This window comes from Geotrypetes seraphini, chromosome 16 (genome assembly GCF_902459505.1).
Source record: "Geotrypetes seraphini chromosome 16, aGeoSer1.1, whole genome shotgun sequence".
Classification (NCBI taxonomy): Eukaryota; Metazoa; Chordata; class Amphibia; order Gymnophiona; family Dermophiidae; genus Geotrypetes; species Geotrypetes seraphini.
Window position 1 is genome coordinate 49,608,297 of NC_047099.1, and position 12,876 is coordinate 49,621,172.

A 12,876-nucleotide genomic window follows, 5' to 3' on the forward strand; every position below is an offset into this window, starting at 1 on the left:
CTTGGAAGCCTCTGTGTGAGGATATACAGGACACCTTATCCACAGCATATACACCCTTGGCTCACAGCATCACGTCCCATTACCCTTTCATCAAAAATTCTGCTTGAAATTACCTCAGACATTGATTAGGTCCGACTCATTGGTCAGAGGAATGCGCTCATGGTATGTAGATAGGGACAGATTCTTCAGGCTGAAGGGGACAACATGTACGAGGGGGCATTCGGAGAAACTGAAGGGAGATAGGTTCAAAACGAATGCAAGGAAGTTTTTTTTCACCCAGAGGGTCGTGGACACTTGGAATGCGCTACCGGAGGAAGTGATCAGGCAGAGTACGGTACAGGGATTCAAACAGAGACTGGATGGATTCCTGAGGGATAAAGGGATCGTGGGATACTGAGAAAGCTAACCAGAAAATAAATGTAGAAACCCAACCAGGTCGTGCAGGTGCAAGACCGGAAGGCTAGGACTTTGATAGGAAGATAGGACTCAATTAGGAAACCAAGGAGGCATGGGGGCACCTTCTGGTGATTTAGACAGGTCGTGACCTGTTTGGGCCGCCGCGGGAGCGGACTGCTGGGCAGGATGGACCTATGGTCTGACCCAGCAGAGGCACTGCTTATGTTCTTATGTTCTTATGTTCAATGCTGCTACATCACTTGTCAGTTCAATGGTGATCTCAAATGTTAATTCCACACTTACACCTCTCTTTATTATAAATTTGGTTTGTATAGCTTGCAGATGATACATTGTTAATATTCTATTTCTGCTTAAACATTTCTAACTGAAATCTTTCACTTATATTCTCCTCCTCTGCTTTAGTGGTGGGGCCCTCTGGCTGTTTTCCTCTTCAGCTCTTTCCGATTTCAATACTGGAATAGAAGAAACCTCTTTCAGCTTGTTTCGAATTGCATTTGCCGACACATTTAAGGATTCATCATCCATGTCTACGTTGGGTATTTCTGGCAGCAACGGCCCAATAATTACTTCAGTATTATCCATACTGGCCCCAGTAAGATGAAATGCAGTGTCTTGGTCTCGCCTTCTCTTTCTCTCTTCTAGTAGTGTAGTTCGCGGTATAAATCTACCAATTCCCTTGTTAGAGGGCTCTTTTCTCTGTGGCCCTGGAGTGGGTGCAATCATATTATGTTCTTTCCACTGGTCTATATCAGCTGATGAAGCTGCTTGGCTATTGTTTGCAGTAGATTCAGATGGCCAGTTTCCAACATAGGCTGGTATTGCCGTCACTGGGTTTTGGGATATAGAACAAGAGGAAGGTAACTCAAAAGAGTGGGCAAAACATGAGTATGGAGTCTCACTGGAAATGCTTGTATTACTTCTTCCAGGCTGTGAACTGGGCTCTGAATATTCTGAAGCTGTCAGGTTCTGGCCCTGGTCCTTCTCTGTTACAAGCCACTCTCTTTTAGACGTTGCTTTGGCTATAAACTTTCTGCGTTCCTGCAGTTTCTCTCTTGTTTCTTGGACAGTTTCAAATTCTGGGGCATTGTTAATTCCAATATGCAGCTGTGGGAATGTAACAACAAATTTGTTCTTCGCATGTATATTTTTGCGGTATTGGTTCAAGCCATTATTTTGGCTCAGTTAGATTATTGCAACTCTATTTTCATTTGCTTGAGTAAAGGAAATGTCAACCGGTTACAATTGATTCAGAATACTGCGGCCAAATTTAGTTTTGAAAAAAGGAAATTTGATCATAGACCTCCATTACTGAAAAACCTTCACTGGCTCCCTGTTCATCGTAGAATTCGATTTAAGTGCACTTGTATGATATTCAATATTATCCATGGTCTATTTTTGCCTATAGTCCCTCTAACATGAAATTCTCTTCAGTCTGTTGTTTCAAGGAATTCTCAGAAGTACAAACTTTCATTTCCTTCAGTGAAAGGGATAAAACTTGTTGGTAATGTCACTCGCTCCTTTTCGTATAGGTTTATAATGATTTGGAATGAAATTCCTAGTTTTATTAGAACTCTTTTCTCTCTCCAGATTTTCGTAAATCGATGAAAACAATGCTATTTTAACAGCTTTTAAGACATGGTACTAAGGAGTGTTAATTGTCTTTTGTTTAGTAATTCACATGTTAGTTAAACTGATTTCTCTGTTTATTGAAGTCTTATGGTAAACCGAATCGAGCCCTTACTTCAGGAAATGACACGGTATATAAATCTAAGGCTTAGATTAGATCTCGCCACATCGAGCCAGTTGAGCAGGATTTGCTACGTTTGATGTGTGCCCAAAATGTGCCAAAACGGAGTGCGACATTGGGTCATATGTTCTGGCTCTGTCTGGGGGTGCTGCTTTTTTGGAAATATCTAATTGCTTTTATTGTTCATCTGTGAAACGGACATTTGCAATGTACTCCGGAAATTGTATTTGTCAAGTACGTCAAAGCAAAACCGATTCCTAAAGGGTTTGTTGGGCTTTTTTGGCGTGTGCTGTCTTGGATTTCAACTGACCCACCTACGTTGCCACTGTGGAGGCAGCAGATGATCCTTCTATTACAAATGCAAGGTCTGGATACAACTAATATATACCACATAAAAATAATATCTTACGACAATCATCTATATATTCTTAATGGAAAAACAAGAAATTCCCCCCCCCCAAATCCACATGTGTATTAAGAACATAAGAACATAAGCAGTGCCTCCGCCGGGTCAGACCATAGGTCCATCCTGCCCGGCAGTCCGCTCCCGCGGCGGCCCAAACAGGTCACGACCTGTCTGAATCACCAGAAGGGGCTCCCTTGCCACCTTGGTTTCTCATTGAAGTCCTATCTTCCCATCGAAGTCCTAACCCTCCGGTCTTGCACATGCACGACCTGGTTGGGTTTCTATACTTATTACCTGGTTAGCTTTCTATACTTGTGTTACATCCCAGCTCCTCCCTCGGTATCCCACGATCCCTTTATCCCTCAGGAATCCGTCCAATCCCTGTTTGAATCCCTGTACCGTACTCTGCCTGATCACTTCCTCCGGTAGTATTAAGATTGGGAAAAGTGTAACTTATTCATTGCTATAATTTAATAAAGGTCCCCACACATCCTTAAACTTATTATAATAACCTTTTTGAACAGCCAACGCTCTTTCCATTTTATACACATGACAAACTGAAGACCACCAAAAACAATAATTCAGTCTTCTACAGTCCTTCCAATTATGTGTTATTTGTTGGATGGCAACTCCTGTTAATATCAATAAAAGCTTGTTATTATTAGCAGATATTTGACATTTAGCTCTAATAGACATGTCAAATTTGTGTCATATGACAATTATAGTAATGAATAAGTTACACTTTTCCCAATTTTAATACACATGTGGATTTGGGGTGGGGGGTGGGTTTCTTGGTTTTCCATTAAGAATATATATATGAATGTCATGAGATATTATTTTCATGTGGTATATACTAGTTGTATCTGAATTTGGGAGGGGGGGTGGGGGTTAAATCTTCTTGGTGTATGATATTGAAAATTTTTCAAGTGATGTTGTATTATATTTGGTTGATATTTACTGTACACTTGATGTAAGTTTAAAAATGAATAAAGAAATTATAAAAAAACAAATGCAAGGTCTGGAAATTTCCAATATTAGCGTGCCAGAGGGTGTAAAATTTCAGACAGTATTGGATCAATCTTGGCAAAATTATACACCAAGAGCATGTAGTAGAGTCCTGAATTTACCATTTTGTGTTCTGAAGTTTGTCTGTAGTGTCTCCTGTATGGAATGGGATGGGGAAGGGTTGTTTTAATGTTCTATTTACAAACTACAAGGAGATATTTGGATTACATTATCCCTGGAGCTCATTGATGGAATACATGGCATAAATGTGCATGAGGCGAGTCATTTGAAAGGAAGCTCCAGAATGAGAGGGCATAGGTTGAAGTTAAGAGGTGATAGGCTCAGGAGTAATCTAAGGAAATACTTTTCTACAGAAAGGGTGGTAGATGCGTGGAACAGTCTCACGGAAGAGGTAGTGGAGACAAAGACTGTGTCTGAATTCAAGAAAGCGTGGGACAGGCATGTGGAGAGGAGGAAATAGTGGATACTGCGGATGGGCAGACTGGAAGGGTCATTTGGCTTTTATCTGCCATCCTGTTTCTATAACCTTAAAACTCTATGACCTCACAATGCAGGTGTAAAGAGCCTTAGCCTATAGAAAAATGAGATGCAAATGTTAAGAGCCTTAGCCAATAGGGAGAGGAGGAGATAGTGGATGCTGCGGATGGGCCATTTGCTCTATGACCTCACAATGCAGGTGTAAAGAGCCTTTGCCTATAGAAAGAGGAGATGCAAATGTTAAGAGCCTTAGCCAATAGGGAGAGGAGGAGATAGTGGATGCTGCGGATGGGCCATTTGCTCTATGACCTCACAATGCAGGTGTAAAGAGCCTTAGCCTATAGGAAGAGGAGATGCAAATGTTAAGAGCCTTAACCAATAGGAAAAGTTGGAGATAGTGGATGCTGCGGATTGGCCATTTGCTCCATGACCTCACAATGCAGGTGTAAAGAGCCTTAGCCTATAGGAAGAGGAGATGCAAATGTTAAGAGCCTTAGCCAATAGGAAAAGTTGGAGATAGTGGATGGTGCGGATGGGCCTTTTGGCCTTTATCTGCCATCATGTTTCTATATTTCTGCTGCTTCGTTTGTAGTGAGGTTTTACTTCTGTTCCTGGTGTGCTCGTGTATTGCTGGTTTTTCCAATAAAAACTGATTTCAGATAAAATTCTTTGTTTTATGACGTTCCCCCTGCTCTCCCTTTTCCTCATCCCAGTAAGATTGCCAGTTTGGGTGGGAGACGCACAGACTGCTACTGTTCTTTCCAAAGGTCATGGTGCATTGTCCGAGGGGCATGTTTTTTAAGTCCACCTTTCAGCTTCTATAATTTGAAAGAAGATGGGATCCTCTGTGTCACCTGTCCCCCCCCCTAAAAAGACTGCATTTGGAAGAAAATGAACAGTGCTGAGTGGAGCTGAGCCCATGTACTCGAATTGCAAATGGGATTTGGTTTTTCCCTTCCAACACTCCAGTTTCCTTCTGCCCTATCTGAACTGACCTCTGTTGGTTTCCAGTGCCATGTGCCTATTTTAAGAACTATCATGACAAAAGTGCTTCATAGCTCCCTCCCAACTCAATCCAGTCTACAGTTCTTGGGAAGGGTTCACTCCCTCCTAGGAATCCAACCCAGGCCCCTCTGCATTGCTACTGAGACTCTGAGCTGGCTCCTTCACTTCTCAGTTGGTGTCCGTCCCTCTATTGGGCTTTGTTCAGTAAGGACTCTCTCTGAGCGCAGCCAGACTATATTAAAGATCTGAACTCATATTGTTAACATAGGCGACTGAATGAGTGACTGCTTTCTCGCATTCCACTGGCCAAACACCAAAGCCAGGGCAAAAGCCTTTCACAAAGTGAAACAATAATTTTAAAGTGAAGGCAGAAAATACCCCTGTTTTTTTTTCTTTATTAGGGTGATTAAAAAATAAAGTAGACATTTTGTAAAGTGGCCTCATGTCTTAGGTATTGCCATTGTCACTTGGCTTTGCAGATTTGAGGTACTTCAGTTGGGAAGCTCAGAGATGCATCCATGGGCATTGCTAGTGAGCTCTTCAAGCGTGTACATCAGATGTGTTTGTAAATTACCCGAGGCCTAAGGTCTTTGGAGACGTTGCAAAGGAAGTTACAGCCGGTAAGAAGGTCATTGTACCTTCAGCATGCCAGAGCGAACATGTATTGCAAGTTGAATTGATGTCCACACCCTACCTTTCTAAGGAACATACAATGGCTCATTACTTACCCTTGATATTATCATGCTAAGTGCTCTTCAAAGCATAACAGAATAGTAAATGAGCTCACTGGTTCAGACTTACAAGCATCAGAGATTAAACTCAGTGGGATGGAGTGGAGTGGAGTGGGGTGGGGGGCTTGGCCTATGCCTTGGTGGTCAGGGTAGGAAGATGTGGCTTCACATAGACTAATGTAACACAAGATCCCACCAAGTGAACTGGAGTAATAGCATTGACTCTGAACTTTCCCAGAAAATGTTCCTGTAGCTGAGGCTACTTCTAGGCAGAAGTTTCCAAAGAGCCTCCGCCCCCAGCCCTCACCACCAAGGCATTTGGACCTCTGTTTGACCTATTACAGTGGATGCGATTATAATGAAAAATCAGGAGATTTACACTGTAGCTCTCCCTCATGTCCTGGCTCAGTGGATAGCTCTCTTATAACTTTATCCATATCTACTGAGCAATCTAACCTTTGGTAACATGCCAGTATGTACACTCTCACCCAGTTATCCCATGCCAGTGCTACATGTAACAAGTGAAAGGGTAAGTTTGAGGGTGTGCAGCCCCCTGTGATCATTTCCAATCTTTGTGACTTCTCCACTCGTGCACCACTAAAACAGCTGCACAGAAAGGGAATTTCTGCTGCCACCTCCGCCCACCAAGCTTCTACCATGTCCAACAGCGCAATGGCAAAGCTGAGCCTGTGGCTTTGGAAGATCACCTGGGACCATCCACATTGCCAAGGTGGAATTAAAAACCCCACATAAAGCCATAGTGGTCAATACATGAGCCGTCCTTCTGTCTCGACTGGAGCCAGTCTGTCAGAATGCCAGCAGTTCACAGTGTTTATTCCTCTGGAGCCTGTGGTCTGTGTGAGGAGAAGACTCCTCGGGGACTCCATTCACAGATGGGTACTGTCTTTAGTGTCACACCGCCCTCTGTCGGAGCAAGCCGTGTGGGTTTTCTGGCTGCTGTTGCCGGAAGAGACGAGCGTGAGGGGATCCGGCCGGATGAGATAGCTGCAGAGACAAGAGGTACCATTGCTGAGAATAGGGCGGCCCCAGGAATTCCTGCCAAGATGCCCATCAGCAAGGATGTAATTGGTGTGCATGAGAGAGGTGGCTGGGGGATGGGAGGTAGAGAGAAAGCAGAAATGTGGAGGGGGGGGAGAGCAGATTGAGGGATAACCAGGGCACAAGCACATTTACCTGCCCTGGACATTATGGAGGTAATTCTACAAATGGTGCCTAGACTTAAGAGCCACTTATATAGGCCTTAGACTTAAGAGTCACTTATAGGCCACTTATAGGCACAAATAAATTGGTTTTTAGGCATGGAGGTGCACCAGGACCTATTCTATAAGATAGCACCTAAATGCTATAGCGCAGAGGTTCCCAACCCTGTCCTGGAGGACCACCAGGCCAATCGGGTTTTCAGGCTAGCCCTAATGAATATGTATGGAGCAGATTTGCATGCCTGTCACTTCCATTATATGCAAATCTCTCTCATGCAAATTCATTAGGGCTAGCCTGTAAACCCGATTGGCCTGCTGGTCCTCCAGGACAGGGTTGGGAACCATTGCCATAGCGTACACACAGGCAGAGCATGAGCATGCCTTAAAGTGATGCATTTACGAGACAGAATGCTATCAGCTACATGTGTCACTTGGAGCATGTAGGTGAGTCCATTTAAACATTGAACATGGCGTAACTGATCGCACATACACTGAGGCACACCCATGTCAACTTGGGCTGGCATTCTATAATGGCAACTCAGTACATAGATGCTGTTTTAAAGTTGGACCCTATCAGTAGATGCTAATTTATGGAACTGCCTACTAAATTCTTAGATACGATTCTGTTCCTCAGCACCTTGTGAGATGTCTCGACTGAAGGGAAAAAAATTAAGCATCAGTGAGTTGGGTGTTGCTAATGTTCACTCAAGATGCATGGAGTCTTCAGACAGGACTTGATGTTGGGGACATCCTGTCAGAAGATTCCATAAACTGGTCATTGTGTCCTTCACCGATTGGAGATTTGGCTGAATTGTGAAGAACGAGGAAGAGGCAAGATGGCAGCTGTAAGCTGTGTGGCCTCAATTGGAGCTGCATCTAGTAAGAGGAGTGATTATGGGGAGAGTGGAGGTTTATGGGAACCTATAAATGCAACGGGTCACTGCCCACACCAAGAAAGAACGTATGCAGAAGAGAACTTACACAACATCATTGAGTTCCAACCTAGTGTCTGGCGAGGGGTTGATAAGGATGTAGGAGAGTGGGTTGTCCTGATCCACCAAGTCCACTGCAAAGATAAATAAAGCAAAACTAAGTAGAAATCAACAACCCACTGCAGCATTGCTAATAATGGTCTGATGGAATGGGTTGGCCCATGATGACGATGAGTGAATCAACTGACAAAGGCAATGGAAAAAGAAGCCTGCTTACACATTGAAGAGGACGGCTCCAGCAGGAATGAGCTGCATGCAACCTCTTGCCAACACAGGTACAACACATAAGCAGTAAGTTTACAAAGCCCCCATACTGTATCCAGCTGCCGGGAGACCCAGGTGTTTCATTCTGGTTTTCACTAGGGCATTGAGTTCCTGCCTCTCAGAGCGTCTGTACAAAGTCATACGTTGCTGGCTGATCCTCTCCGTGTTGGATTTGTTTGGCTGTCTTACACTCTTCCGACTCAGCCTCCGTGCCCACTGCATGCTTTTCCGCCTCAGCAGTGGGCGATCAGATTGGTCGCTGGATGTTGAGTTCCGATGGTTGATCCGACAGAAAAGGGGATCCCGGTTGGATTCTCGTGTGTCCTCAGAGTCTTCCACACTTATTGAGACCTGGGACTGAAGAAAGCAAAGCAGAGAGGAGGAAGAAGAAAAAGAGAGAGAGAGAGAATGAATGATATGTAAGCATAAGACAGTGCACCGTCTTGTTTTGGTCAAAAATCATGATCAATTAACAGGCTGCTTCCATGGCATCAGAACACATGGGAATGATGAAGGCTGTGATAATCTGGTGTGCCCCAAGGTTCTCTGCTATCACCCACTTTATTTAATATCTACATCTCTTCTTTAGGACATTTATTGCAGAGTTTGAATTTGAAATTTTACATTTATGCGGATGATATTTCTATGTTAATTCCCCTAAAAGTTTTACTACTGAAATTTTAAACCAATTATCTTTTATTACGACTCAGATAGAACAGTGGACAATTAGTTTCGAATTGAAACTTAGGGCTCCTTTTACAAAGGCGCGCTAGTGGTTGTAGCAAGCGCTAAAATGACGCACACGCTGGCCGCTACCGCCTCCTTTTGAGCAGGCCCTAGATTTCCAGCTAGCGCGTGCTAATCCGGTGCGTGTGATAAAACCACTAGTGCGGCTTTGTAAAAGGAGCCCTAAATCTATTAAAATCTTCGGAGTCGCACTAGGTCACTATCTAACATTGATGGAGCGTTTCAACCTAGTGATTAAAAAAATGCTTTTTTGCATTATGGAAATTAAAAACTATAAAAAAATACTTTGAACCTTTATCCTTTAGATTACTAGTGCAGGCGTTAATTTTATCTACACTTCCCCCTCCCCATTCGCGGTTCCTACACTCGCGGTTTCATATAATCGTGATTTTTTTCTGGGGAGGGGGAAAATAAAAAAAACAGTCTTGATGTAAAAAAAAATCCATCTTTTTTTCCTCCCTGCCGCCTTCCCGGCCTTACCTGGTGGTCTAGAGGGCTTTCGGGGCAGGAGCGATCTTCCTACGCTCCTGCCCCGTGCAGATCGGCATGAGGAAATGGCTGCTGGGAGTTCCCATAGTCTCTCGAGACTACGTCGGGAACTCCCTACAGCCATTTCCTGATGGCGATCTGCACGGGGCAGGAGCGTAGGAAGATCGCTCCTGCCCCGAAAGCCCTCTAGACCACCAGATAAGGCCGGGAAGGCGGCAGGGAGGTGGGGGTGGGTCAGAGCTGGATAATCGTGTTTTTTCGGCATTCGCGGTCCGGCTCTGTCCGTATCACCCGCGAATGACGAGGGAGAAGTGTACTTTGGATTATTGTAATATCATATATTTAGGAGCCCCCAAGAAAATACTAAGAAAATTGAGGATAATTCAGAACCCGGCTGTCAGATTGGTTTTTGGTTTAAAAAAGAATGATCACATTAGCCCATACTATCATCTACTTTCAGGGGTGTCCAACCTTTTGGCTTCCCTGGGCCGCATTGGCTGAAAAAAATGTTTCTGGGGCCGCGCAAACGCTGCAGCAAGACAGAGGAGGGAGCCGGCAAGACGGTAAACACCCGGGGGCAGCAGAGGAAAACACTGCATCGCCCTCGACCGAGGCCGCACAAAATACTTCACGGGACCGCAGGTAGGACACCCCTGGTTCTACTTCATTGGCTGCCGTTAGAGGCAAGAATATTATTTAAATTTCCTTGTATCTGCTTTAAGTTGATCATGGGATTGTCTCCAGTTTACCTTTTCCCACATTTTATGTTGTATAGACCAACAAAGGAAAGTTTGCATTTATTTGCTTTTCCAAAAATTAATGGTTGTAGATACAAGACTTTTTTAGATAAGACCCTAGCATTTCAAGCAGGTAAACAGCAGTCTTGGTTAGGCAATTGTATTCAACAAGCTATGTCATCTTATAGTTCTTTTTGGAAAATAATCAAGACAGCGCTAGTCAATAAATTTATTTCTTAACACGACTCCATATTACTGAAATTGTATTTTTTAAGTTTTCAATTTGTATTTTTAGTGAATGTTTGAATTTTTATGTTATTTCTGTATTTCGCTGACTGTCCAGCTCTTCTTAGTGTAAACCACCTAGAACTTTTGGTTATGGCAGTATAAAAGAATAAAGTTATTATTATTATTATTATTAATAAAACTGGATCAATGGAAGACTGTCACAGCTGACAAAGGGATTATCCCCAAAACTCATATCTTGCCACAGCCTATATTTTTTTTTTTGGTGGTGAGTTGACTATGCAGTTATTTTTCTTTTTACGTATTTGAGCTGGTGTATCCAGAATGGATATCGCCCAACATTTTTCAGGCCTCCCTCTCCACTCACTATCCGAATTTTGACAGTTGTTCACCTCCGGTTACTGGTGTGCCACTTAAAGGTCTTCAACTGTAAATTACTCTGTTTCTCTTACGCTTCCGTGGCTGGTATCATGATTGTTGCTTTTGTCCGGCTCTCACTGCATCTGGGTAGGTAGAACCAACATTTCAGCATGTTGGCTAAAGTGTCAGTTCTACCTACCCAGGCGTGGCGAGACCTGGACAACAGCAACAATTATAAATTACTCCCTCTGATACTATATGTATTTGTTTTGTTTTCTTCCTTCCTAGGAAGGTGTGTTCATGAGCAGCTCAGGGTAGGTAAAACCTAACAGCAACATTCTTGGTGTTGACGCTGCTGGAATGCAATGGAAGCTCTGCCCTCCAGGAAATCTGGTTTGCATCATCATGTGCAACCTGTCGGGGTACATTTCTGGAGACAAATGATTCTAGGGTGTGAGATGGGCAGATTCCATTCAATGCATGCATTTTGCATTAGACTAGATCACCAGTTGCTAAAGGTCTGTCAGTCTGTCCAACCATACTCGCACACAAACACATACGTAGGGATTCTGAAAAGGAGGGAGAAAGGTAGAATATGGCTACTAGAGACCCAGAACTTGTATTCTACCCAACAGTGCTGACCTGGCTGGGGCTGATGGTCTCATATTGTGCTGGATTTGTTGAAAAGGGGAGAGAAATCCATCCGGAAAGGGAAGGCCATCGATCTGTCATGCAACAAATGTGCACTTTCCAACTTGTTTGTAAACAAAGGACTCTTGATCTAGAACACTATTGATGAAAAGTGACGTAGCGCTGAGGTTGGTTTTTGACCCAGCTCAGTTAGGGTTAAAATCTTTGTCTCCCAAGCCCACCCCACACCTTCTGGTACTTTCTAAGAAGTAAATGGTGCTTTCTTAGATATTTTGGCCAGTCCAGCAGTGTAGGCCAAAACACCAAACTCTAATACCATCTCTTGGTTTACTCCTATTGACTTTACTGTAAAACTCTCATATTATCTTTAAAAATCTTTCTAAAAGCATTTTGTAACCAGCTGTGTGTGGTCTGCCGCACCAATGTTGCTTGGTTTGGTTCGGCATTAAGGGCATTTGAAAATTGTAGTTTTACTGCTCACTGCTTGATGGTTTTCCCTAAAGCAGTTTATCAAATATAATCACAATATCAGTTCAAGCTTATTCTGACATGTAACCCACTGAAGGTGGTATGACAAATGCATGAACAGAGCGGCTGTTTCTGTTGTGCAATCAATCAGGTGTGGTAACGCTTCAGACTAGATTTGGACCGTGGTAGAAACAAGGCATTCTCATGACGAAAGTGGGTGTTTGATGCAGTTTGGAAATGTGTCTCTGGGACTAAGGGACAAAGCTGTAATACCCTAGTGCAATCAACATTTGAAACAGAGGTGATAAAGGGAGCCGATCGATATTAGTATCTGGTATTTCCCCCATCTCTCCCCCCCCTTCCTCAGCAGAAGCTCAGCACCTCAGAGGTGGCAAACATCTGTGTCTCGGTGCGGTAGATACCGATGGGCAAGTCGCCGGAGGTAGAGCAAAGCTTCTGGTAAAGACGGCCATAGGAGCGGATCCAAAGGTCTTCCTCTGTCACTTTGAGCTGTGGGGACAAAAAGCAGAGAGTTAGGTTGGGTAATGCTCCATAGGCCGCCTATTTCCCTCCCCGACCCTATTTCCATCTTCATGGCCTTAAGTATTCTGCTTTCTGGAGTCAGTGGGGTCCAAAGCATTGCTGAATGGAAGGGGATTAGATTCAGTGATCGTAGACATGAGAGAATGACATGGGGACAAATTTGTCCACCGGCGGTGCCCACAGGAACTCAATTTCCTCGTCCCGTCCCCATGAGTTTTGTCGCTGTCCCATTCCTGTAAGCTCTGCCTTAACCGCACAAGCCTCGGACACTTAGGATTTTAGTGTTTGAGGCTTGTGCAGATGAGGACGAAGCTTGCAGGAATGGGGCAGGGACAGGAAAAAAACTCGCC

General features: G+C 43.8%; 2 protein-coding genes across 4 annotated transcripts in view; both read right to left on the reverse strand.

The window, feature by feature from the left end:
* Positions 1-690: 690 nt before the first annotated feature.
* On the reverse strand, positions 691-6,468 carry LOC117349819 (RNA-binding protein 48-like). The gene is made up of 2 exons (XM_033923415.1): positions 6,298-6,468; positions 691-1,521 (listed from the first exon to the last, which is right to left on the reverse strand). The coding sequence occupies exons 1-2, from the start codon at positions 6,466-6,468 to the stop codon at positions 796-798; spliced, it is 897 nt and encodes a 298-aa protein (XP_033779306.1). The 3' UTR covers positions 691-795.
* A 219-nt stretch (positions 6,469-6,687) lies between these two features.
* The window catches only part of LOC117350572 (potassium channel subfamily T member 2-like), a 102,686-nt gene continuing 96,497 nt past the window's right edge, over positions 6,688-12,876 (reverse strand). For 2 of the 3 annotated variants that reach the window (XM_033924906.1, XM_033924905.1), the window contains 4 exons: positions 12,365-12,493; positions 8,336-8,642; positions 8,011-8,095; positions 6,688-6,814 (listed from right to left, as the gene is read on the reverse strand). In XM_033924906.1, the coding sequence (XP_033780797.1) occupies positions 6,697-6,814; positions 8,011-8,095; positions 8,336-8,642; positions 12,365-12,493 (639 nt within the window). In that variant the 3' untranslated portion in view covers positions 6,688-6,696. Of the gene's footprint in view, positions 6,815-8,010; positions 8,096-8,335; positions 8,647-9,539; positions 9,557-12,364; positions 12,494-12,876 lie in introns of all 3 variants that reach the window. The other variant, XM_033924907.1, reaches the window with a different exon arrangement.

What these genes read in the sequence shown, in the direction of transcription:
- LOC117349819 (XM_033923415.1), bottom strand. Translation starts at nt 6,468, where the DNA reads ATGGTAGAAGCTTGGTGGGCGGAGGTGGCAGCAGAAATTCCCTTTCTG. An exon ending in CACTGGCATGGGATAACTGG is followed by an intron (nt 1,522 to 6,297) that starts GTGAGAGTGTAC and finishes ACATTCCCACAG; the next exon opens with CTGCATATTGGAATTAACAA.